We start from the raw sequence: 25,976 nt of genomic DNA on the forward strand, positions 1-25,976 counted from the left end.
CCTCCAGACTCCTCTGTCCTCCTCCTCCAGACCCTTCTGTCCTCCTCCTCCAGACTCCTCTGTCCTCCTCCTCCAGACCCTTCTGTCCTCCTCCTCCTGACTCCTCTGTCCTCCTCCTCCTCCTGACTCCTCTGTCCTCCTCCTCCTCCAGACTCCTCTGTCCTCCTCCTCCAGACCCTTCTGTCCTCCTCCTCAGGATTCCTCTGTCCTCCTCCTCCAGACTCCTCTGTCCTCCTCCTCCAGACTCCTCTGTCCTCCTCCTCTGTCCTCCTCCTCCAGACTCCTCTGTCCTCCTCCAGACTCCTCTGTCCTCCTCCTCCAGACTCCTCTGTCCTCCTCCTCCTCCTCCAGACCCTTCTGTCCTCCTCCTCCAGACTCCTCTGTCCTCCTCCTCTGTCCTCCTCCTCCAGACTCCTCTGTCGTCCTCCTCCAGACTCCTCTGTCCTCCTCCAGACTCTTCTATAACTATAGGGCCGGTGGTCATGGAGCTGGAGGAGGGGCCCCATCTTCTGACACTGACCCCAATGTGCAGAGGAGTATAACCCCCATCTTACTATCAGCATCCTGAAGAGTTTCTCCCCGATGGCGATCCTCACTTGTTCTTCAACAACCGGGGACATGGATACAAAATACTGCAGAGAGATGAGATGTTGTCACGTAAGAGTCTGAACAGTTTCCTATAAGACGTCCCCTGTGGGCGCTCACCTCCAGGGCCAGGCTGGCCTGTCTCTGACTCTCCGTGTGTCCCGTGTTCCCCATGGCGAACAGTAGGTGATGGACGACTCTCATCCGGATCATCTCCTCGCACAGCTCTGCGGACTCCCGAGCCAACATCCTGCAGATCATGTGACACAACATGGAGGACACGTCCTACATCACAGGGTACCACCACAACTCCCAGCATGCCCTGAGAGCCACAGCTGAGGAGACATACAGGAGGGCCCCAATATATGTCCCCGGGGCCCGTACTTACCCTATGGCCTTGGCACAGGCGGCCTGCTGAATGAAGACGGGTAAAGGTTCCGACATCTGGGGGGCAGCGGGATCTGGGGGAGAAGACAACAGAGGAACCAATGATACAATTAAAGGGGGAAATCTGCCATTAAAGGGGGACTCCGGAGGAAATGTTGTTGTTTTTATTTTATGAATTAACTGGTCTGAGAAAATTATACAGATTTGTAAATCATTTCTATATAAAAAAAATTGTAACTCTTTCAGTACTTATCAGCTGCTGTATGCTCCACAGGAAGTTGTGTAGTTCTTTCCAGTCTGACCACAGTGCTCTCTGCTGCCACCTCTGTCCGTGTCAGGAACTGTTCAGAGTAGGAACAAATCCAGATAGAAAACCTCTCCTGCTCCGGACAGTTCCTGACACTGTTGTCTCCATTCACTTCAATGGAACTGAACTGCAATACCACACACAACCTGAGGACAGGGGTGGCACTTTTTTCTTGTTTGTTTAAGACAGTGGTCCCCAAACTGTGGCCCTCCAGATGTTGCAAAACTACAATTCCCAGCATGCCTGGACAGCCGTTGGCTGTCCAGGCATGCTGGGAGTTGTAGTTTTGCAACATCTGGAGGGCCACAGTTTGGGGACCACTGGTTTAATCCTCATAAATTCCACCACCATATTTACTTTGACCTCTGACCTCTGATGGTAGGGTGAGACCTAACACTGGAGTTCGGTTTCCTCCGCACCTTCTATGATCTGTGGTTTCGTCCTGACTCCATCTTTCTGTGAGGGTCTCAGCAGCGTCACGAGTCCCTGTAACACGGCCGGACGGACCTCCGTCTTCATCAGATCTCTGATCAACTGCAGAGCTGGAACGGGAGAGAAAGAGATGAGAGCGGAGGACGTCTACAATCCCTATGACTGTAAGAAGCAGCCCCAGTCCCAGAGGACATGCTGGGAGTTGTAGTTTCTTAAAAACTCAGGATCATCCCCATGTTAGAGACCACTTTAAGGGGGTTCTCTGGAGGAAAACACTCCGCCCCATCACTCGAAGAAAAAACAAAGTAGAAAAACAACAACACATTACAGTCTGTGATTGGGGAGGGGTGTGGGATCGCCCCTCTACTCCCCCCACCTCCCATATATTTGCCGAGTAGTTTGGCCCTGTGATCCTCCCCTCCCTACCCCCAAAGATCCCACACCCCTCCCCGATCACAGACTGTAATGTGTTGTTGTTTTTCGACTCGATAACAAGTGATGGAGCGGAGTGTTAGCATAGCATGTGGTACGGTGTATAGCTTAGGGATCCTGTGCTGTATATTGTACTGTCCTGCTTTGTGTGATTGTAATTTATTATGTGACTTGTAACGACGACTGAATGATCGATAAAGCTCTTTCAATAAACTTTCACCATTTACTACAGATTTCGGCGGAGAGGAACAATGAGTTTCATTAAATTTTTTGATGTCCGGCGACAGCTGGGCTCCCCCTACTGGTGAAAAATAGATTTAAAAAAAATGTCTCTAGAGGGAGAAGAATGTTAGGAATTTGCCGTATTTGGCCTTTATCTTGCAATTCTCCTTTAAATCAAATACAATTGTGTAAAGTTTATTGAATCATTGCAGAACATGAGATGAATTTGTGACGTCTTCTCAGAACACTTTGTTGAGTTGCTTCAGCGCCTCCGACTGAATGGAATTGTGCGAAAAAAAAGAAGACATTTCTTCAAAGTCCCATATAATAAATATGGCTAAAAACTCCCGACACGAGGCCCCGCAGACCAAGGAGGCACAAAAGTGAAGAAAAGACAGAAAAGTCAAACGTTTGAGCAAAATGAGGTTTGCCCAAAAATTAGCATTATTCTATGCCCGAAAACTGAATAACGATCCTCCACACACCCCAGAGATTGTAGTTAACCCATGAATGTCTGACAGGACCAGATTATTCTAATTTAAATAAGAAACAAATCAGGGATCAGCTCCAGCATAAGAGTAAAAAAGTTATAGAAATAAAATTTACTAAAATTAAGACATTTCCTGGGTTTCTATTGGCAGACAGACGCCCCATGGGGAACAATATGGCGTCACTCCTCCAGGTGAATTGTCTCTGGTATCTCATCCTCTCCTGGCCGCAGAACGTTCTTATACAGGTGATAAGGCTCCAGGCCCAGTGCATCGCCCCCTACTGGACGGATCCCAGTGAAGAGTCTATAAAGTACCAGAGGACACCCAACATTTCCTGCACTAATGGCCTCTGCTAGAGAGATGTCAGGGTCTTCCCTCCGGCAGTACCTGGTGTTGTCCCCAGAATGGTGTCCATGACAGGTCTTAGGAGCCACATTCCCCCAACAGTCCTGGCAGTGGCCAGAATAGACTCCATGGACCCTCTACCTGGATTATATTGTGGACAGTCTTGTCCCATCCAGAGTTGCAGGGGCCACAGGGCCACATCCAGCTGCTGAGCATTGGGGGCCCAGAGGCACCATTATGTGGATCAAGGATCTGATCTTTCAGATTTTCAAAAAAAAAAAAAAATTCTTCTGAATTTTTCACAGTCAGCGGGTCGGGCAGATCACAGCTCCTGAAGGTTCTGCAAAGTAGGCAGATCCTCCAAGGGGCGACCTGTACCCATTCAAAAATTCCTCTCACATGAGTAGTGAGGAGCCGGGCGTCACCCCAACTCGTTATTTTCCTTACTCATTAGTTTAAGGCATACCCCCCTGTGTGACCCCGGAACCACCTCCCTGTAGGGCCACACTGTCTATATCAGAGGGAGATGATTCTCGCCTACAGCGCTGGTTAAATGCATGATGGGTAGGAAACGGCTTCTAGGGGGCGGGGACATCATCTCAGGGATTGTCTCACTGTACAGGCCGCAATCCCCTCCCCCGCTGGGGTCACCTGGTGCCTGTTTATTGTTCGGCTCTGCAGATCTCCTGCAGATGTTTTGGGATCCAGATCTACAATGGATTTTCAATACACTGGAATTTATCAAACCTTCTGAAGAGGAAAAATGGAGCAGCAACCACAGCAACCAATCACATTCATTATTTATTTATTTTAAAAAGGCTTCTGAAAAATAAAAGAAATCTGGTCGCTATAGGCAACGGCACCATTTTTCCTCTGGACACGTTTTGATAAATTCCCTGCATTCATTTTCTGGTTTCAACATCAGTAATCTGGAACATTCCTCCATTAACCCTTTAAGAACACAACGATTGATTTTCCTGAAAAGGCACAACTTTTACTTTTCCGAGTTATTTGCGCACAATGTTTTGCATTGCTACAGTAAAAGCCGATCGAGCACATTCCCCGCTGCCCGTCACTGCCCGTCAGCGCAGAGAATAGGAGAATATAACACAAACGGAGGAAAAAGTGTAAAAAAATATATCACCTGTTACATCATCAGAGTGCGGATTATTGATCAGGAATCCTAAATATTATAATTTTTGAAAAAAAATAAAAAAACAAAGTAAGACATTTCTACAAATTTTAAGTGAATTATTTATTATTCTATCTCTAAACCAAAAAAAACAAGTCGGAAACAGTTTATTATTTTATATTCATTGAAGATCAGAAGCAAAACATGTGCAGGAGATCCGCACAGTGTGAACACAACCGAACAATAGACACCAGGATACCCTGTGGGGGAGGGGATTGCCGCCTGTACTGCGAGTCCATTGATGGGGGAAATATAGAAAGTGGGCAGAGACAATCCCTGAGATGATGTCCCCGCCCCCAGAAGCCGTTTCCTACCCATCATGCATTTCACCAGCGCTGTAGGTGGTAATCATCTCCCTCTGATATAGACAGTGTGGCCCTACAGGGAGGTGGTTCCGGGGCCACACTGGGGGGTATGCCTTAAACTAATGAGTAAGGAAAATAATGAGTTGGGGTGACGCCCGGCTCCTCACTACTCATGTGAGAGGAATTTTTGAATGGGTACAGGTCGCCCCGTGGAGGATCTGCCTACTTTGCAGGACCATCAGGAGCTGTGATCTGCCCGACCCGCTGACTGTACAAATATCAGAAAAATTTGTTGGAAAACCCACAAGGTCGGATCTTTGATCCACCCATTGATGCCCCCAGTATTTCTGGGTCATCACCTGATCATCCATCTGGGTGCACAATGCTCAGGAGCTGGACGTGGCTCTGTGGCCTCTGCATGCCACGCTTCGTTCTCCTGCATCTCTGGATGGGAAGAGACTGTCCACAAGATTATCCATTGAGTCTATTCCGGTCACTGCCAGGACTGTTGGGGGAATGTGGCTCCTGGGAGGGGACAGAAAGGCACAAAGAAAGACATGGACGCCATTCAGGGGACAACACCAGGTACTGCCGGAGGGAAACCCTGACATCTCTCTAGCAGAGGCCATTAGTGCAGGAAATGTTGGGTGTCCTCTGGTACTTTATAGACTCTTCACTGGGATCTGTCCAGTAGGGGGCGATGCGCTGGGCCTGGAGCCTTATCACCTGTATAAGAACATTCTGCGGCCAGGAGACGATGAGATACCAGAGACAATACACCTGGAGGAGTGACGCCATATTGTTCTCTTTGGGTTGTACAGCAAAAAAAATGATTTAAAATTAAAGCAATATGCCATGGCTGTCTGATATAATAAAAACTTCCTGTACTCACCTTCTTCGCTGTCTCTGGTATTGGTTCCCGATCTTCATCGCACTTTCATTGTAGACTATATGTCACATTGTCGCTCAGCCAATCACTGGTGGAGTCTGGACCCTGATGAGGCCAGTGATTGGCTGCGCAACGATGTGACGTATAATCTGCAGCCCCGGGATGTGGAGTGAGGTGGAGACCGGGTGCTGTGGGAGATGAGTACAGGATGTTTTTATTGTATGGGCCCTCTGCTCTCTACTGGAGCGGCACGTTACAAACCGCGCCCGAAGCGGGGGACACCATGCCCCTCCATATCTCTCTATGGGAGAGTCGTAGATAGCTGAACGGCTTTCCCACTTCGAGCGGAGGTCGTGGGGGCCAAATACCCTTACAGAAGATCGCGGTGGGTCTTAGCGCTCGGACCCCTGCAATCTAAAACTTATCCCCTATCCCGTGGATAGAGAAAAAGTTTTTTTTTTCTCATGAGACTACTCTTTTAAGGCCCCTTTCACACTATCGTTATGTTCCTGCAAAAACTCCCATCAGAAAGTCCGTAAAACTCCCGTCAAAAAATCCCATTCATGTCAATGGGATTTTTTGACCATCGTTTAGCATCAGTTATGTCCCATTATGACTAACGTCCCTTATTTTTGACGGTGCAAATAACAGTGCATGCACAATTTTTTGTCCCGTCAAAAGTGACGGTGGAATAAGGGATGTTAAAATTTTAACATTGAAGTGTATGGGTGATGGATGTTCACAAATTACATCCGTTATTGTCCATTATGATCCTTTATCGCTATTGAGCATGCTCAGTACACCATCACAACCAGGAAGCCACATAGAAATAAAATAACGGACATGAATGTTACGCTGAGCGCTCCGGGTCCCTGCTCCTCCCCGGAGCACTCGCGGCGTTCCTCTCTCTGCAGCGCCCCGGTCAGACCCGCTGACCGGGAGCGCTGCACTGACACTGCCGGCGGGGATGCGATTCGCATAGCGGGACGCGCCCGCTCGCGAATCGCATCCCAAGTCATTCACCTGTCCCGGTCCCCGGCTGTCACGTCCTGGCGCGCGCGGCTCCGCTCCTTAGGGCGCGCGCGCCAGCAATCCAAGATTTAAAGGGCGAGTGCACCAATGATTGGTGCCTGGCCAAATCAGTCTAATTAGCTTCCACCTGTGCACTTCCCTATATAATCTCACTTCCCCTTCCCTTCCTTGCTGGATCTTGTTGCCATTGTGCCTGGAGAAAGCGTTTACAGTGTTTGTCTTACCAGTGTTCCTGACCTCTTGCTATCTCCATTGACTACCTTAACCTTGCCTCTGTCTAGTCCTTCTGTCCCACGCCTTCTCAGCAGTCAGCGAGGTTGAGCTGTTGCCGGTGGATACGACCTGGTTGCTACCGCCGCAGCAAGACCATCCCGCTTTGCGGCGGGCTCTGGTTAATACCAGTAGCAACTTAGAACCGGTCCACCGACACGGTCCACGCCAATCCCTCTCTGGCACAGAGGATCCACCTCCAGCCTGCCGAATCCTAACAATGAAATAACGGACTATAACAGTGCATGACGGATGAAATAACGGGTGATGACGGATGAAATAACGGGTAATAACGGATGAAATAACGGGTGATGACGGATGAAATAACGGGTAATAACGGATGAAATAACGGGTGATGACGGATGAAATAACGGGTGATGACGGATGAAATAACGGGTAATAACGGATGAAATAACGGGTGATGACGGATGAAATAACGGGTAATGACGGATGAAATAACGGGTGATGACGGATGAAATAACGGGTAATAACGGATGAAATAACGGGTGATGACGGATGAAATAACGGGTGATGACGGATGAAATAACGGGTAATAACGGATGAAATAACGGGTGATAACGGATGAAATAACAGGTGATGACGGATGAAATAACGGGTGATAACGGATGAAATAACGGGTGATGACGGATGAAATAACGGGTGATGACGGATGAAATAACGGGTGATGACGGATGAAATAACGGGTGATGACGGATGAAATAACGGGTGATGACGGATGAAATAACGGGTGATGAAGAATGAAATAACGGGTGATGACGGATGAAATAACGGGTGATGACGGATAAAATAACGGGTGATGACGGATGAAATAACGGGTGATGACGGATGAAATAACGGGTAATAACGGATGAAATAACGGGTGATGACGGATGAAATAACGGGTAATAACGGATGGCACAAGTCCATTGTTTTGACAGAATGTTTGTCAATATCAGTCATCAGTTGTATTCAGATATTTCATCCATTTTTTCCTGACCCGTTATTGCTGAATAACAAGTGTCAGAATGCAGGAACATAACGGTTGTGTCCCCGCTGCTGCCCGACATGTCCGGGACGTGTCAGCCTATTCCCCACTGCTCATCTCTGTACCCAACGGGTACCTGCTCTGATTGCGCTTGGAGCAGGGCAGCAGCGGGGACATGTCGGGCGGCGGTGGGGAATATATGAATGTGGCAGCGCACAGGGGGGACAGGTCAGGTACGACAGGGAGGAATGGAGCGCTATAACAGCGCACAGGGGGGGACAGGTCAGGTGCGGCGGAGGGGAATGGAGCACTATAACAGCGCACAGGGGGGACAGGTCAGGTACGACAGGGAGGAATGGAGCGCTATAACAGCGCACAGGGGGGGACAGGTCAGGTGCGGCGGAGGGGAATGGAACGCTATAACAGCGCACAGGGGGGACAGGTCAGGTACGACAGGGGGGAATGGAACGCTATAACAGCGCACAGGGGGGGACAGGTCAGGTACAGCGGCGGGGTATGGAGCGCTATAACAGCGCACAGGGGGGTCAGGTACGACGGCGGGGAATGGAGCGCTATAACAGCGCACAGGGGGGACAGGTCAGGTACGGCAGCGGGGTATGGAGCGCTATAACAGCGCACAGGGGGGACAGGTCAGGTACGACGGGGGGGAATGGAGCGCTATAACAGCGCACAGGGGGGACAGGTCAGGTACGACGGGGGGGGAATGGAGCGCTATAACAGCGCACAGGGGGGACAGGTCAGGTACAACAGGGGGGAATGGAGCGCTATAACAGCGCACAGGGGGGACAGGTCAGGTACGACAGGGGGGAATGGAGCGCTATAACAGCGCACAGGGGGGACAGGTCAGGTACGGCAGCGGGGTATGGAGCGCTATAACAGCGCACAGGGGGGACAGGTCAGGTACGACGGGGGGGGGGAATGGAGCGCTATAACAGTGCACAGGGGGGACAGGTCAGGTACAACAGGGGGGAATGGAGCGCTATAACAGCGCACAGGGGGGGACAGGTCAGGTACGACAGCGGGGAATGGAGCGCTATAACAGCGCACAGGGGGGGACAGGTCAGGTGCGGCGGTGGGGAATGGAACGCTATAACAGCGCACAGGGGGGACAGGTCAGGTACGGCGGTGGGGAATGGAGCATTATAACAGCGCACAGGGGGGGGGGGGACAGGTCAGGTACGACAGGGGGGAATGGAACGCTATAACAGCGCACAGGGGGGGACAGGTCAGGTACGGCAGCGGGGAATGGAACGCTATAACAGCGCACAGGGGGGGACAGGTCAGGTACGGCAGCGGGGAATGGAACGCTATAACAGCGCACAGGGGGGACAGGTCAGGTACGACAGGGGGGAATGGAGCGCTATAACAGCGCACAGGGGGGACAGGTCAGGTACGGCGGTGGGGAATGGAGCACTATAACAGCGCACAGGGGGGACAGGTCAGGTACGGCAGCGGGGAATGGAACGCTATAACAGCGCACAGGGGGGACAGGTCAGGTACGGCGGCGGGGAATGGAACGCTATAACAGCGCACAGGGGGGGACAGGTCAGGTACGGCAGCGGGGTATGGAGCGCTATAACAGCGCACAGGGGGGACAGGTCAGGTACGGCAGCGGGGTATGGAGCGCTATAACAGCGCACAGGGGACAGGTCAGGTACGACGGGGGGGAATGGAGCGCTATAACAGCGCACAGGGGGGACAGGTCAGGTACGACGGGGGGGGGAATGGAGCGCTATAACAGCGCACAGGGGGGACAGGTCAGGTACAACAGGGGGGAATGGAGCGCTATAACAGCGCACAGGGGGGACAGGTCAGGTACGACAGGGGGGAATGGAGCGCTATAACAGCGCACAGGGGGGGACAGGTCAGGTACGGCAGCGGGGTATGGAGCGCTATAACAGCGCACAGGGGGGACAGGTCAGGTACGACGGGGGGGGGGGGAATGGAGCGCTATAACAGTGCACAGGGGGGACAGGTCAGGTACAACAGGGGGGAATGGAGCGCTATAACAGCGCACAGGGGGGGACAGGTCAGGTACGACAGCGGGGAATGGAGCGCTATAACAGCGCACAGGGGGGGGACAGGTCAGGTGCGGCGGTGGGGAATGGAACGCTATAACAGCGCACAGGGGGGACAGGTCAGGTACGGCGGTGGGGAATGGAGCATTATAACAGCGCACAGGGGGGGGGACAGGTCAGGTACGACAGGGGGGAATGGAACGCTATAACAGCGCACAGGGGGGGACAGGTCAGGTACGGCAGCGGGGAATGGAACGCTATAACAGCGCACAGGGGGGGACAGGTCAGGTACGGCAGCGGGGAATGGAACGCTATAACAGCACACAGGGGGGACAGGTCAGGTACGACAGGGGGGAATGGAGCGCTATAACAGCGCACAGGGGGGACAGGTCAGGTACGGCGGTGGGGAATGGAGCACTATAACAGCGCACAGGGGGGACAGGTCAGGTACGGCAGCGGGGAATGGAACGCTATAACAGCGCACAGGGGGGACAGGTCAGGTACGGCGGCGGGGAATGGAACGCTATAACAGCGCACAGGGGGGGACAGGTCAGGTACGGCAGCGGGGAATGGAGCACTATAACAGCGCACAGGGGGGGACAGGTCAGGTACGGCAGCGGGGAATGGAGTGCTATAACAGCGCACAGGGGGGGACAGGTCAGGTACGACAGGGAGGAATGGAGCGCTATAACAGCGCACAGGGGGGGACAGGTCAGGTACGACAGGGAGGAATGGAGCGCTATAACAGCGCACAGGGGGGACAGGTCAGGTACGGCGGGGGGGAATGGAACACTATAACAGCGCACAGGGGGGACAGGTCAGGTACGGCGGTGGGGAATGGAGCGCTATAACAGCGCACAGGGGGGACAGGTCAGGTATGACGGGGGGGAATGGAACACTATAACAGCGCACAGGGGGGGATAGGTCAGGTACGGCGGTGGGGAATGGAGCACTATAACAGCGCACAGGGGGGGATAGGTCAGGTACGACAGGGAGGAATGGAGCGCTATAACAGCGCACAGGGGGGGACAGGTCAGGTACGACAGGGAGGAATGGAGCGCTATAACAGCGCACAGGGGGGGACAGGTCAGGTGCGGCGGAGGGGAATGGAGCGCTATAACAGCGCACAGGGGGGACAGGTCAGGTACGACAGGGAGGAATGGAGCGCTATAACAGCGCACGGGGGGACAGGTCAGGTGCGGCGGAGGGGTATGGAGCGCTATAACAGCGCACAGGGGAACAGCACACAGGGGGGCACAGGTCCCTCCGTTCTCCACTGTTCCTCTCTGTCAGATACGGAGATGAGCAGCAGAGATGGATTGGCATGTCCGTACTGTGCGCTGTGACAGCGCTAGATGACCGGGCAGCAGGGGGAATAAAATGAATTTACTTAAAGGGGGAATGTGATTATACAGTAAGGAACACTGAAGTTTAAAAACCCCGCCGGGAGCCCTGAATGGCTCATCCGTACCGTCCATTCAGGGCTCCCGGCAGGGAATTTAAAAATGAAAGTAAAATACATCGTACATCGCAGGGGAGTGGAGCATGCTGCCCGCCCCCAGTTTAATAACTTCTAATCAAATCACTTTTGAGACCCGATGCGATCATTCCCTCAGCCCCTGTACTACAACCCCCATAATGGAACAGAGTCTGTTCTGGGGGTAGTAGTACAAACACTAATGTAGCCCCCCCCCCCCCAGCCTGGGAACTACAACTTCCATCATGGAAACAAGTCTGTAGTAGTAGTAGTAGTAGTAGTAGTAGTCCCGGCTGTGGGAGTCTGTAGGCCGAGGTGTTAGTGTACGTTCACACGCGCAGATTTTTTTAGCGGGTTTTCCGCTGCGTATTTGAAAGTGGGCGGGCTCTTCTCGGCTGTCTGCAGCAGATTTTCCGCGGCGGTAAGTACACTGCGGAAAATCCGCCGCAAGCCGCATTGAAGTCAGTAGGGACTGCAGAGAAGAGCCCGCCCACTTTCAAATACGCAGCGGAAAACCCGCAAAAAAATCAGCGCGTGTGAACGTACCCTTAATATGCCCGACGGACGTTACTCAGCCGTTAGCACCCGTTATTATACAACTTTAATAATGGATGAATACTCAATAGTGTGAAAGTAGCCTAACAAGGGGGCCTCCAGCTGTTACAAAACTACTACACCCAGCAGGCTTGCTGGGAGTTGTAGTTTTGCAACAGCACGAGGCACCCTGGTTGGGAAAAAGTGACCGAAGGCTGTCCGGGCATGCTGGGAGTTGTAGTTTTGCAACAGCACGAAGCACCCTGGTTGGGAAAAAGTGACCGAAGGCTGTCCGGGCATGCTGGGAGTTGTAGTTTGGCAACAGCACGAGGCACCCTGGTTGGGATAAAGTGACCAAAGGCTGTCCGGGCATGCTGGGAGTTGTAGTTTGGCAACAGCACGAGGCACCCTGGTTGGGATAAAGTGACCAAAGGCTGTCCGGGCATGCTGGGAGTTGTAGTTTGGCAACAGCACGAGGCACCCTGGTTGGGATAAAGTGACCGAAGGCTGTCCGGGCATGCTGGGAGTTGTAGTTTGGCAACAGCACGAGGCACCCTGGTTGGGATAAAGTGACCAAAGGCTGTCCGGGCATGCTGGGAGTTGTAGTTTGGCAACAGCACGAGGCACCCTGGTTGGGATAAAGTGACCGAAGGCTGTCCGGGCATGCTGGGAGTTGTAGTTTGGCAACAGCACGAGGCACCCTGGTTGGGATAAAGTGACCAAAGGCTGTCCGGGCATGCTGGGAGTTGTAGTTTTGCTTCAGATGACAGCATCCTGGTTGGGAGACTAATCCTATTAACAGATCATCATATTGATAAATGTAACAACTACCAACTGTCACCATCAATGAGTGTAACAGTTTACATCAGTCACTAATAACCACGTGACCTACACATAGTAATAAATATTTCATCTTATTTATGACCAGTAGGGGGAGCCCAACATTCGCCGGGCATCAAAAAATTATTTAGAACTCATAATTGTTCCTCTCCACGGAAATCTTTAGTAAAAGGCGAAAGATTTAATCGTAAATGAAAAGAAACCAGAGTATATACATAACACAGCGCCCCGACACCACCCGGGGTCTCCGCCCCGATCATTACACACACGGAGAGGACCGGTATATCACCGAGGACACCAACCCGGACTGTCACCGCCGTCAGCACAACCGAGACCAATAACTGTGACGTCACCGTGTACTATTACAACCGGCAACCGATCACAGCTATAAAGAAATACACCGGAGAGAAGGGCGCCAACGCCGCGGAGCATCATGGGTATGCAAATACAACTCTCCGGGGGCGGGGCCACAGAGCCAGCACGAGAACTAGAGATCAGTGTCTGACGGGAGCGAAGAGAGAGCAGCTGACCCGGAGAGGTTGTGACCTGTGACCCCAGGAGCACGTGATACACGGTGATACCGACTGTTACTGCACAGATGAACCGCATGTAATGTGAATAAGCGCACTCACCTTCATACTGCACCTCCATGTGCACGGAGCGCAGCGTCCCCAACAGCTGCTCCACTATGGCAGGATGCGGCTTCTGTACAATGTCCTGTAGGGAGAAGAGGACAGACGGGGGTCAGGGGGTGCACGGTCCTGAGGGGAGAGGTCAGGGGGTGCACGGTCCTGAGGGGAGAGGTCAGGGGGTGCACGGTCCTGAGGGGAGAGGTCAGGGGGTGCACGGTCCTGAGGGGAGAGGTCAGGGGGCGCACGGTCCTGAGGGGAGAGGTCAGGGGGCGCACGGTCCTGAGGGGAGAGGTCAGGGGGCGCACGGTCCTGAGGGGAGAGGTCAGGGGGCGCACGGTCCTGAGGGGAGAGGTCAGGGGGTGCACGGTCCTGAGGGGAGAGGTCAGGGGGCGCACGGTCCTGAGGGGAGAGGTCAGGGGGCGCACGGTCCTGAGGGGAGAGGACAGGGGGCGCACGGTCCTGAGGGGAGAGGACAGGGGGCGCACGGTTCTGAGGGGAGAGGTCAGGGGGCGCACGGTCCTGAGGGGAGAGGTCAGGGGGCGCACGGTCCTGAGGGGAGAGGTCAGGGGGCGCACGGTCCTGAGGGGAGAGGTCAGGGGGCGCACGGTCCTGAGGGGAGAGGTCAGGGGGCGCACGGTCCTGAGGGGAGAGGTCAGGGGGCGCACGGTCCTGAGGGGAGAGGTCAGGGGGCGCACGGTCCTGAGGGGAGAGGACAGGGGGCGCACGGTCCTGAGGGGAGAGGACAGGGGGCGCACGGTTCTGAGGGGAGAGGTCAGGGGGCGCACGGTCCTGAGGGGAGAGGTCAGGGGGCGCACGGTCCTGAGGGGAGAGGTCAGGGGGCGCACGGTCCTGAGGGGAGAGGACAGGGGGCGCACGGTTCTGAGGGGAGAGGTCAGGGGGCGCACGGTCCTGAGGGGAGAGGTCAGGGGGCGCACGGTCCTGAGGGGAGAGGTCAGGGGGCGCACGGTCCTGAGGGGAGAGGTCAGGGGGCGCACGGTCCTGAGGGGAGAGGTCAGGGGGCGCACGGTCCTGAGGGGAGAGGTCAGGGGGCGCACGGTCCTGAGGGGAGAGGACAGGGGGCGCACGGTCCTGAGGGGAGAGGACAGGGGGCGCACGGTTCTGAGGGGAGAGGTCAGGGGGCGCACGGTCCTGAGGGGAGAGGTCAGGGGGTGCACGGTCCTGAGGGGAAATGACAGGGGGTGCACGGTCCTGAGGGGAGAGGTCAGGGGGTGCACGGTCCTGAGGGGAGAGGTCAGGGGGGCACGGTCCTGAGGGGAGAGGTCAGGGGGCGCACGGTCCTGAGGGGAGAGGACAGGGGGCGCACGGTCCTGAGGGGAGAGGACAGGGGGTGCACGGTCCTGAGGGGAGAGGTCAGGGGGCGCACGGTCCTGAGGGGAGAGGTCAGGGGGTGCACGGTCCTGAGGGGAGAGGTCAGGGGGCGCACGGTCCTGAGGGGAGAGGTCAGGGGGCGCACGGTCCTGAGGGGAGAGGTCAGGGGGCGCACGGTCCTGAGGGGAGAGGTCAGGGGGCGCACGGTCCTGAGGGGAGAGGTCAGGGGGCGCACGGTCCTGAGGGGAGAGGTCAGGGGGCGCACGGTCCTGAGGGGAGAGGTCAGGGGGCGCACGGTCCTGAGGGGAGAGGACAGGGGGCGCACGGTCCTGAGGGGAGAGGACAGGGGGTGCACGGTTCTGAGGGGAGAGGTCAGGGGGTGCACGGTCCTGAGGGGAAATGACAGGGGGTGCACGGTCCTGAGGGGAGAGGTCAGGGGGCGCACGGTCCTGAGGGGAGAGGACAGGGGGTGCACGGTCCTGAGGGGAGAGGACAGGGGGTGCACGGTTCTGAGGGGAGAGGTCAGGGGGGCACGGTCCTGAGGGGAGAGGTCAGGGGGTGCACGGTCCTGAGGGGAGAGGTCAGGGGGTGCACGGTCCTGAGGGGAGAGGTTAGGGGGCACGGTCCTGAGGGGAGAGGTCAGGGGGTGCACGGTCCTGAGGGGAGAGGTCAGGGGGTGCACGGTCCTGAGTGGAGAGGTCAGGGGGGCACGGTCCTGAGGGGAGAGGTCAGGGGGTGCACGGTCCTGAGGGGAGAGGTCAGGGGGTGCACGGTCCTGAGGGGAGAGGTCAGGGGGGCACGGTCCTGAGGGGAGAGGTCAGGGGGTGCACGGTCCTGAGGGGAAAGGACAGGGGGTGCACGGTCCTGGGGGGAAAGGACAGGGGGTGCACGGTCCTGAGAGGAGGGGTCAGGGGGCGCACGGTCCTGAGGGGAGAGGTCAGGAGGTGCACGGTCATGAGAGGAGAGGGGGTGCACAGTCCTGAGGGGAGAGGTCAGGGGGTGCACGGTCATGAGAGGAGAGGGGGTGCACAGTCCTGAGGGAGAGGTCAGGGGGTGCACGGTCATGAGAGGAGAGGGGGTGCACAGTCCTGAGGGGAGAGGTCAGGAGGTGCACGGTCATGAGAGGAGAGGACAGGGGGTGCACAGTCCTGAGGGGAGAGGACAGGGGGTGCAAGGTCCTGAGAGGAGAGGAGAGGGGGCGCACGGTCCTGAGGGGAGAGGACAGGGGGTGCGCAGTCCTGAGTGGACAGGTCAGGGGGTGCACGGTCCTGGGGGAAGAGGACAGGGGGTGCACAGTCCTGAGGGGAGAGGATAGGGGGCGCACAGTCCTGAGAAGAGAGGTCAGGGGGCGCACAGTCCTGAGAAGAGAGGCCAGGGGGTGCACGGTCCTGAGTGGAGAGGACAGGGGGTGCGCAGTCCTGAGGGGACAGGTCAGGGGGTGCACGGTCCTGGGGGAAGAGGACAGGGGGTGCACAGTCCTGAGGGGAGAGGATGGGGCGCACAGTCCTGAAAAGAGAGGTCAGGGGGTGCGCAGTCCTGAGGGGAGAGGATGGGGCGCATAGTCCTGAGTGGAGAGGACAGGGGGTGCGCAGTCCTAGGGAGAGATGTCAGGGGGTGCACGGTCCTAGTAGGAGAGATCAGGGGGTGCACAGTCCTGGGGGGGAAGATCAGGGGGTGCACAGTCATGGGGGAGGGGGCATCGGAAGAGGCACAGTCCTGGGGGCCCAGGGATAGTACAATCCTGGGGGTGGAGGGGTTAAAGTTGCCGACCCCAGTGCTATACTCCAGGGGTGTAACATAGTTCATAAGGTTGAAAAAAGACCAGAATCCACCAATTCAACCTGTAACCCTAATGAGTCCCTACTGATCCAGAGGAGGCAAAAACTCCTTCCCGACTCCAAATATCAGAATAAATCTCTGGATCAACGTTCTGTTCTTATAAATCTAAAATACATAACCAGCGATGTTATTATTCTCCAAAAATACATCCAGACCCCTTTTATATTCTTTTACAGAGTTCCCCATGACACCTCCTCAGGCAGAGAATTCCACAGTCTCACTGCTCTTACCGTAAAGAACCCCGTCTGTGCTGGTGTAGAAACCTTCTTTCCGCTAGAAAGAAGGCGAACTACAATGCTCAGAAGAGAAGGAGCGCCATTGGGCTTTTGGAGAGAAAATTTGTCCAGAATTGAAGGTAACATGTGTTTACACAGCCCCCATGGTGCCAGAACAATGGACCCCCCACATGTGACCCCATTTTGGAAACAACTCCCCTCATGTAATGTAATAAGGGGTGCAGTGAGCATTTACATGGTGTTTGACAGATTTTTGGAACAGTGATCCGTGAAAATGAAAAATGTTATCATTCATTTGCTCAGCCCACTGTTCCAAAGATCTGTCAAGCGCCAGTGTGGTGTAAATGCTCACTGCACCCCTTATTACATTCTGTGAGGGGTGTAGTTTCCAAAATGGGGTCACATGTGGGGGGGGGTAGTCACAGGGGGGGGGGTCCACTATTCTGGCACCATGGGGCCTTTGTAAACGCACAAATTATCTCTCCAAAAGCCCAATGGTGCTCCTTCTCTTCTGAGCATTGTAGTTCGCCAGCAGAGCACTTTACATCCACACGTGGGGTATTTCCATACTCAGAAGAGATGGGTTAAAAATTTGGGGGGGCTTTTTCTCCTATTACCCCTTGTAAAAATGTGAAATTTGGGGAAAAAACTGCATTTAAGTGAAAAAATTTTTTTCTCATTTACACATCAAACTTTTCAAATCCACTTCAAACTGAACTGGTCCCTGAAAAATTCCGATTTTGAAATTTTTGTGAAAAATTTGAAAATTGCTGCTGAACTTTGAAGCCTCTGATGTCGTCCAAAAGTAAAAACATCTCAACTTTATGATGGAAACATAATATATTGTATATAATAATATAAAGATATCTCCTGTATGATGGGGACATAATATATTGTATATAATAATATAAAGATATCTCCTGTATGATGGTGACATAATATATTGTATATAATAATATAAAGATATCTCCTGTATGATGGGGACATAATATATTGTATATAATAATATAAAGATATCTCCTGTATGATGGTGACATAATATATTGTATATAATAATATATAGATATCTCCTGTATGATGGTGACATAATATATTGTATATAATAATATAAAGATATCTCCTGTATGATGGGGACATAATATATTGTATATAATAATATAAAGATATCTCCTGTATGATGGGGACATAATATATTGTATATAATAATATAAAGATATCTCCTGTATGATGGGGACATAATATATTGTATATAATAATATAAAGATATCTCCTGTATGATGGGGACATAATATATTGTATATAATAATATAAAGATATCTCCTGTATGATGGGGACATAATATATTGTATATAATAATATAAAGATATCTCCTGTATGATGGGGACATAATATATTGTATATAATAATATAAAGATATCTCCTGTATGATGGGGACATAATATATTGTATATAATATAAAGATATCTCCTGTATGATGGGGACATAATATATTGTATATAATAATATAAAGATATCTCCTGTATGATGGTGACATAATATATTGTATATAATATAAAGATATCTCCTGTATGATGGGGACATAATATATTGTATATAATAATATAAAGATATCTCCTGTATGATGGTGACATAATATATTGTATATAATAATATAAAGATATCTCCTGTATGATGGGGACATAATATATTGTATATAATAATATAAAGATATCTCCTGTATGATGGGGACATAATATATTGTATATAATAATATAAAGATATCTCCTGTATGATGGGGACATAATATATTGTATATAATATAATAATATAGAGATATCTCCTGTATGATGGTGACATAATATATTGTATATAATAATATAAAGATATCTCCTGTATGATGGGGACATAATATATTGTATATAATATAATAATATAAAGATATCTCCTGTATGATGGGGACATAATATATTGTATATAATAATATAGAGATATCTCCTGTATGATGGGGACATAATATATTGTATATAATAATATAAAGATATCTCCTGTATGATGGGGACATAATATATTGTATATAATATAATAATATAAAGATATCTCCTGTATGATGGTGACATAATATATTGTATATAATAATATAAAGATATCTCCTGTATGATGGGGACATAATATATTGTATATAATATAATAATATAAAGATATCTCCTGTATGATGGTGACATAATATATTGTATATAATAATATAAAGATATCTCCTGTATGATGGTGACATAATATATTGTATATAATAATATAAAGATATCTCCTGTATGATGGTGACATAATATATTGTATATAATAATATAAAGATATCTCCTGTATGATGGAGACATAATATATTGTATGTAATAATATAAAGATATCTCCTGTATGATGGTGACATAATATATTGTATATAATAATATAAAGATATCTCCTGTATGATGGGGACATAATATATTGTATATAATAATATAAAGATATCTCCTGTATGATGGTGACATAATATATTGTATATAATATAATAATATAAAGATATCTCCTGTATGATGGTGACATAATATATTGTATATATTATAAAGATATCTCCTGTATGATGGTGACATAATATATTGTATATAATAATATAAAGATATCTCCTGTATGATGGGAACATAATATATTGTATATAATATAATGATATAAAGATATCTCCTGTATGATGGGGACATAATATATTGTATATAATATAATAATATAAAGATATCTCCTGTATGATGGTGACATAATATATTGTATATAATAATATAAAGATATCTCCTGTATGATGGGGACATAATATATTGTATATAATAATATAAAGATATCTCCTGTATGATGGGGACATAATATATTGTATATAATATAAAGATATCTCCTGTATGATGGGGACATAATATATTGTATATAATAATATAAAGATATCTCCTGTATGATGGTGACATAATATATTGTATATAATAATATAAAGATATCTCCTGTATGATGGGGACATAATATATTGTATATAATATAATAATATAAAGATATCTCCTGTATGATGGGGACATAATATATTGTATATAATAATATAAAGATATCTCCTGTATGATGGGGACATAATATATTGTATATAATATAATAATATAAAGATATCTCCTGTATGATGGGGACATAATATATTGTATATAATGATATAAAGATATCTCCTGTATGATGGTGACATAATGTATTGTATATAATAATATAAAGATATCTCCTGTATGATGGGGACATAATATATTGTATATAATATAATAATATAAAGATATCTCCTGTATGATGGTGACATAATATATTGTATATAATATAATAATATAAAGATATCTCCTGTATGATGGGGACATAATATATTGTATATAATAATATAAAGATATCTCCTGTATGATGGTGACATAATATATTGTATATAATAATATAAAGATATCTCCTGTATGATGGGGACATAATATATTGTATATAATAATATAAAGATATCTCCTGTATGATGGGGACATAATATATTGTATATAATAATATAAAGATATCTCCTGTATGATGGGGACATAATATATTGTATATAATAATATAAAGATATCTCTTGTATGATGGGGACATATATACCCGTATATACTCGAGTATAAGCCGAGTTTTTCAGCACGATTTTTCGTGCTGAAAACACCCCCCTCGGCTTATACTCGAGTGAACTCCCCCACCCGCAGTGGTCTTCAACCTGCGGACTTCCAGAGGTTTCAAAACTACAACTCCCAGCAAGCCAGGGCAGCCATCGGCTGTCCGGGCTTGCTGGGAGTTGTAGTTTTGAAACCTCCGGAGGTCCGCAGGTTGAAGACCACTGCGGCCTTCAACATCATCCAGCCCCCTCTCACCCCCTTTAGTTCTGAGTACTCACCTCCGCTCGGCGCTGGTCCGGTCCTGCAGGACTGTCCGGTGAGGAGGTGGTCCGGTGAGGAGGTGGTCCGGGCTGCTATCTTCACCGGGGAGGCCTCTTCTAAGCGCTTCGGGCCCGGCCTCAGAATAGTCACGTTGCCTTGACAACGACGCAGATACGTCGTTGTCAAGGCAACGGCTCTATTCCGGGCCGGAAGCGCGGAGAAGAGGCGCCCCCGGTGAAGATAGCAGCCCGGACCACCTCCTCACCGGACCACCTCCTTACCGGACAGCCCTGCAGGACCGGACCAGCGCCGAGCGGAGGTGAGTACTCAGAACTAAAGGGGGTGAGAGGGGGCTGGATGATGTTGAAGGCCGCAGTGGTCTTCAACCTGCGGACCTCCGGAGGTTTCAAAACTACAACTCCCAGCAAGCCCGGACAGCCGATGGCTGCCCGGGCTTGCTGGGAGTTGTAGTTTTGAAACCTCTGGAGGTCCGCATGTTGAAGGCCGCAGTGGTCTTCAACCTGCGGACCTCCGGAGGTTTCAAAACTACAACTCCCAGCAAGCCCGGACAGCCGATGGCTGCCCGGGCTTGCTGGGAGTTGTAGTTTTGAAACCTCTGGAGGTCCGCATGTTGAAGGCCGCAGTGGTCTTCAACCTGCGGACCTCCGGAGGTTTCAAAACTACAACTCCCAGCAAGCCCGGACAGCCGATGGCTGCCCGGGCTTGCTGGGAGTTGTAGTTTTGAAACCTCTGGAGGTCCGCAGGTTGAAGACCACTGAGGGCGAATGATGAGAAGAGGATGATGAAGGGGGGGGGGGGTGTGGGGATGATGAAGGGGGGTGGGGATGATGAAGGGGGGGGGTGTGGGATGATTACAAGGGGATGATGAAGGGGGGATGTGTGGGATGATAAGGGGATGTGTGGGATGATGACAAGGGGATGATGAAGGGGGGATGTGTGGGATGATGACAAGGGGATGATGAAGGGGGGATGTGTGGGATAAGGGGATGTGTGGGATGATGACAAGGGGATGATGAAGGGGGGATGTGTGGGATGATGACAAGGGGATGATGAAGGGGGGATGTGTGGGATGATAACAAGGGGATGATGAAGGGGGGATGTGTGGGATAAGGGGATGTGTGGGATGATGACAAGGGGATGATGAAGGGGGGATGTGTGGGATGATAAGGGGATGTGTGGGATGATGACAAGGGGATGATGAAGGGGGGATGTGTGGGATGATAAGGGGATGTGTGGGATGATGACAAGGGGATGATGAAGGGGGGATGTGTGGGATGATGACAAGGGGATGATGAGGATGTTAATGACGGGTCTGGATGATGACAGGGGGGGATGAGGTATTTCCCACCCTAGGCTTATACTCGAGTCAATAACTTTTCCTGGGATTTTGGGTTGAAATTAGGGGTCTCGGCTTATACTCGGGTCGGCTTATACTCGAGTATATACGGTAATATATTGTATATAATAATATAAAGATATCTCCTGTATGATGGGGACATAATATATTGTATATAATAATATAAAGATATCTCCTGTATGATGGTGACATAATATATTGTATATAATAATATAAAGATATCTCCTGTATGATGGGGACATAATATATTGTATATAATAATATAAAGATATCTCCTGTATGATGGGGACATAATATATTGTATATAATATAATAATATAAAGATATCTCCTGTATGATGGGGACATAATATATTGTATATAATAATATAAAGATATCTCCTGTATGATGGGGACATAATATATTGTATATAATATAAAGATATCTCCTGTATGATGGGGACATAATATATTGTATATAATAATATAAAGATATCTCCTGTATGATGGGGACATAATATATTGTATATAATATAATAATATAAAGATATCTCCTGTATGATGGTGACATAATATATTGTATATAATAATATAAAGATATCTCCTGTATGATGGAGACATAATATATTGTATATAATATAATAATATAAAGATATCTCCTGTATGATGGTGACATAATATATTGTATATAATAATATAAAGATATCTCCTGTATGATGGTGACATAATATATTGTATATAATAATATAAAGATATCTCCTGTATGATGGTGACATAATATATTGTATATAATAATATAAAGATATCTACTGTATGATGGTGACATAATATATTGTATATAATAATATAAAGATATCTCCTGTATGATGGGGACATAATATATTGTATATAATAATATAAAGATATCTCCTGTATGATGGGGACATAATATATTGTATATAATATAATAATATAAAGATATCTCCTGTATGATGGGGACATAATATATTGTATATAATAATATAAAGATATCTCCTGTATGATGGTGACATAATATATTGTATATAATATAATAATATAAAGATATCTCCTGTATGATGGTGACATAATATATTGTATATAATAATATAAAGATATCTCCTGTATGATGGTGACATAATATATTGTATATAATATAAAGATATCTCCTGTATGATGGGGACATAATATATTGTATATAATATAAAGATATCTCCTGTATGATGGGGACATAATATATTGTATATAATATAATAATATAAAGATATCTCCTGTATGATGGGGAAATAATATATTGTATATAATATAAAGATATCTCCTGTATGATGGGGACATAATACATTGTATATAATATAAAGATATCTCCTGTATGATGGGGACATAATATATTGTATATAATAATATAAAGATATCTCCTGTATGATGGTGACATAATATATTGTATATAATAATATAAAGATATCTCCTGTATGATGGAGACATAATATATTGTATATAATATAATAATATAAAGATATCTCCTGTATGATGGTGACATAATATATTGTATATAATATAATGATATAAAGATATCTTCTGTATGATGGGGACATAATATATTGTATATAATAATATAAAGATATCTCCTGTATGATGGTGACATAATATATTGTATATAATAATATAAAGATATCTCCTGTGTGATGGAGACATAATATATTGTATATAATATAATAATATAAAGATATCTCCTGTATGATGGTGACATAATATATTGTATATAATATAATGATATAAAGATATCTTCTGTATGATGGGGACATAATATATTGTATATAATAATATAAAGATATCTCCTGTATGATGGTGACATAATATATTGTATATAATAATATAAAGATATCTCCTGTATGATGGTGACATAATATATTGTATATAATAATATAAAGATATCTCCTGTATGATGGTGACATAATATATTGTATATAATAATATAAAGATATCTCCTGTATGATGGGGACATAATATATTGTATATAATAATATAAAGATATCTCCTGTATGATGGTGACATAATATATTGTATATAATAATATAAAGATATCTCCTGTATGATGGGGACATAATATATTGTATATAATAATATAAAGATATCTCCTGTATGATGGGGACATAATATATTGTATATAATAATATAAAGATATCTCCTGTATGATGGTGACATAATATATTGTATATAATATAATAATATAAAGATATCTCCTGTATGATGGTGACATAATATATTGTATATAATAATATAAAGATATCTCCTGTATGATGGTGACATAATATATTGTATATAATAATATAAAGATATCTCCTGTATGATGGGGACATAATATATTGTATATAATATAATGATATAAAGATATCTCCTGTATGATGGTGACATAATATATTGTATATAATATAAAGATATCTCCTGTATGATGGTGACATAATATATTGTATATAATAATATAAAGATATCTCCTGTATGATGGTGACATAATATATTGTATATAATAATATAAAGATATCTCCTGTATGATGGGGACATAATATATTGTATATAATATAATGATATAAAGATATCTCCTGTATGATGGTGACATAATATATTGTATATAATATAAAGATATCTCCTGTATGATGGTGACATAATATATTGTATATAATATAATAATATAAAGATATCTCCTGTATGATGGTGACATAATATATTGTATATAATAATATAAAGATATCTCCTGTATGATGGGGACATAATATATTGTATATAATAATATAAAGATATCTCCTGTATGATGGTGACATAATATATTGTATATAATAATATAAAGATATCTCCTGTATGATGGGGACATAATATATTGTATATAATAATATAAAGATATCTCCTGTATGATGGTGACATAATATATTGTATATAATAATATAAAGATATCTCCTGTATGATGGGGACATAATATATTGTATATAATAATATAAAGATATCTCCTGTATGATGGGGACATAATATATTGTATATAATAATATAAAGATATCTCCTGTATGATGGGGACATAATATATTGTATATAATATAATAATATAAAGATATCTCCTGTATGATGGGGACATAATATATTGTATATAATAATATAAAGATATCTCCTGTATGATGGGGACATAATATATTGTATATAATAATATAAAGATATCTCCTGTATGATGGGGACATAATATATTGTATATAATAATATAAAGATATCTCCTGTATGATGGGGACATAATATATTGTATATAATAATATAAAGATATCTCCTGTATGATGGGGACATAATATATTGTATATAATAATATAAAGATATCTCCTGTATGATGGGGACATAATATATTGTATATAATAATATAAAGATATCTCCTGTATGATGGGGACATAATATATTGTATATAATAATATAAAGATATCTCCTGTATGATGGGGACATAATATATTGTATATAATAATATAAAGATATCTCCTGTATGATGGGGACATAATATATTGTATATAATAATATAAAGATATCTCCTGTATGATGGGGACATAATATATTGTATATAATAATATAAAGATATCTCCTGTATGATGGGGACATAATATATTGTATATAATAATATAAAGATATCTCCTGTATGATGGGGACATAATATATTGTATATAATAATATAAAGATATCTCCTGTATGATGGTGACATAATATATTGTATATAATATAATAATATGAAGATATCTCCTGTATGATGGGGACATAATATATTGTATATAATATAATAATATAAAGATATCTCCTGTATGATGGGGACATAATATATTGTATATAATAATATAAAGATATCTCCTGTATGATGGGGACATAATATATTGTATATAATATAATAATATAAAGATATCA

General features: G+C 46.6%; 1 protein-coding gene and 3 non-coding genes across 4 annotated transcripts in view; 1 reads left to right on the top strand and 3 right to left on the bottom strand.

The window, feature by feature from the left end:
• ARMH1 (armadillo like helical domain containing 1) overlaps positions 1 to 25,976 on the bottom strand; it is a 54,728-nt gene that overhangs the window by 2,814 nt on the left and 25,938 nt on the right. Inside the window, exons 6-10 of the mRNA XM_056533147.1 lie at positions 13,397 to 13,481; positions 1,699 to 1,821; positions 974 to 1,046; positions 706 to 835; positions 555 to 632 (exon numbers count right to left, since the gene is read on the bottom strand). Of these exons, the coding sequence (XP_056389122.1) occupies positions 555 to 632; positions 706 to 835; positions 974 to 1,046; positions 1,699 to 1,821; positions 13,397 to 13,481 (489 nt within the window). The remainder of the gene's footprint in view (positions 1 to 554; positions 633 to 705; positions 836 to 973; positions 1,047 to 1,698; positions 1,822 to 13,396; positions 13,482 to 25,976) is intronic.
• On the bottom strand, positions 3,516 to 3,665 carry LOC130283631 (U12 minor spliceosomal RNA). The gene has a single exon (XR_008846753.1). It is a non-coding gene; the product is annotated as a U12 minor spliceosomal RNA (small nuclear RNA).
• On the top strand, positions 4,808 to 4,957 carry LOC130283635 (U12 minor spliceosomal RNA). Its single transcript, XR_008846756.1, has one exon. It is a non-coding gene; the product is annotated as a U12 minor spliceosomal RNA (small nuclear RNA).
• Positions 12,860 to 12,975, bottom strand: LOC130283650 (U5 spliceosomal RNA). Its single transcript, XR_008846771.1, has one exon. It is a non-coding gene; the product is annotated as a U5 spliceosomal RNA (small nuclear RNA).

The sequence above is a fragment of the Hyla sarda genome, chromosome 7 (assembly GCF_029499605.1).
Source record: "Hyla sarda isolate aHylSar1 chromosome 7, aHylSar1.hap1, whole genome shotgun sequence".
In the NCBI taxonomy this organism is placed as follows: domain Eukaryota; kingdom Metazoa; phylum Chordata; class Amphibia; order Anura; family Hylidae; genus Hyla; species Hyla sarda.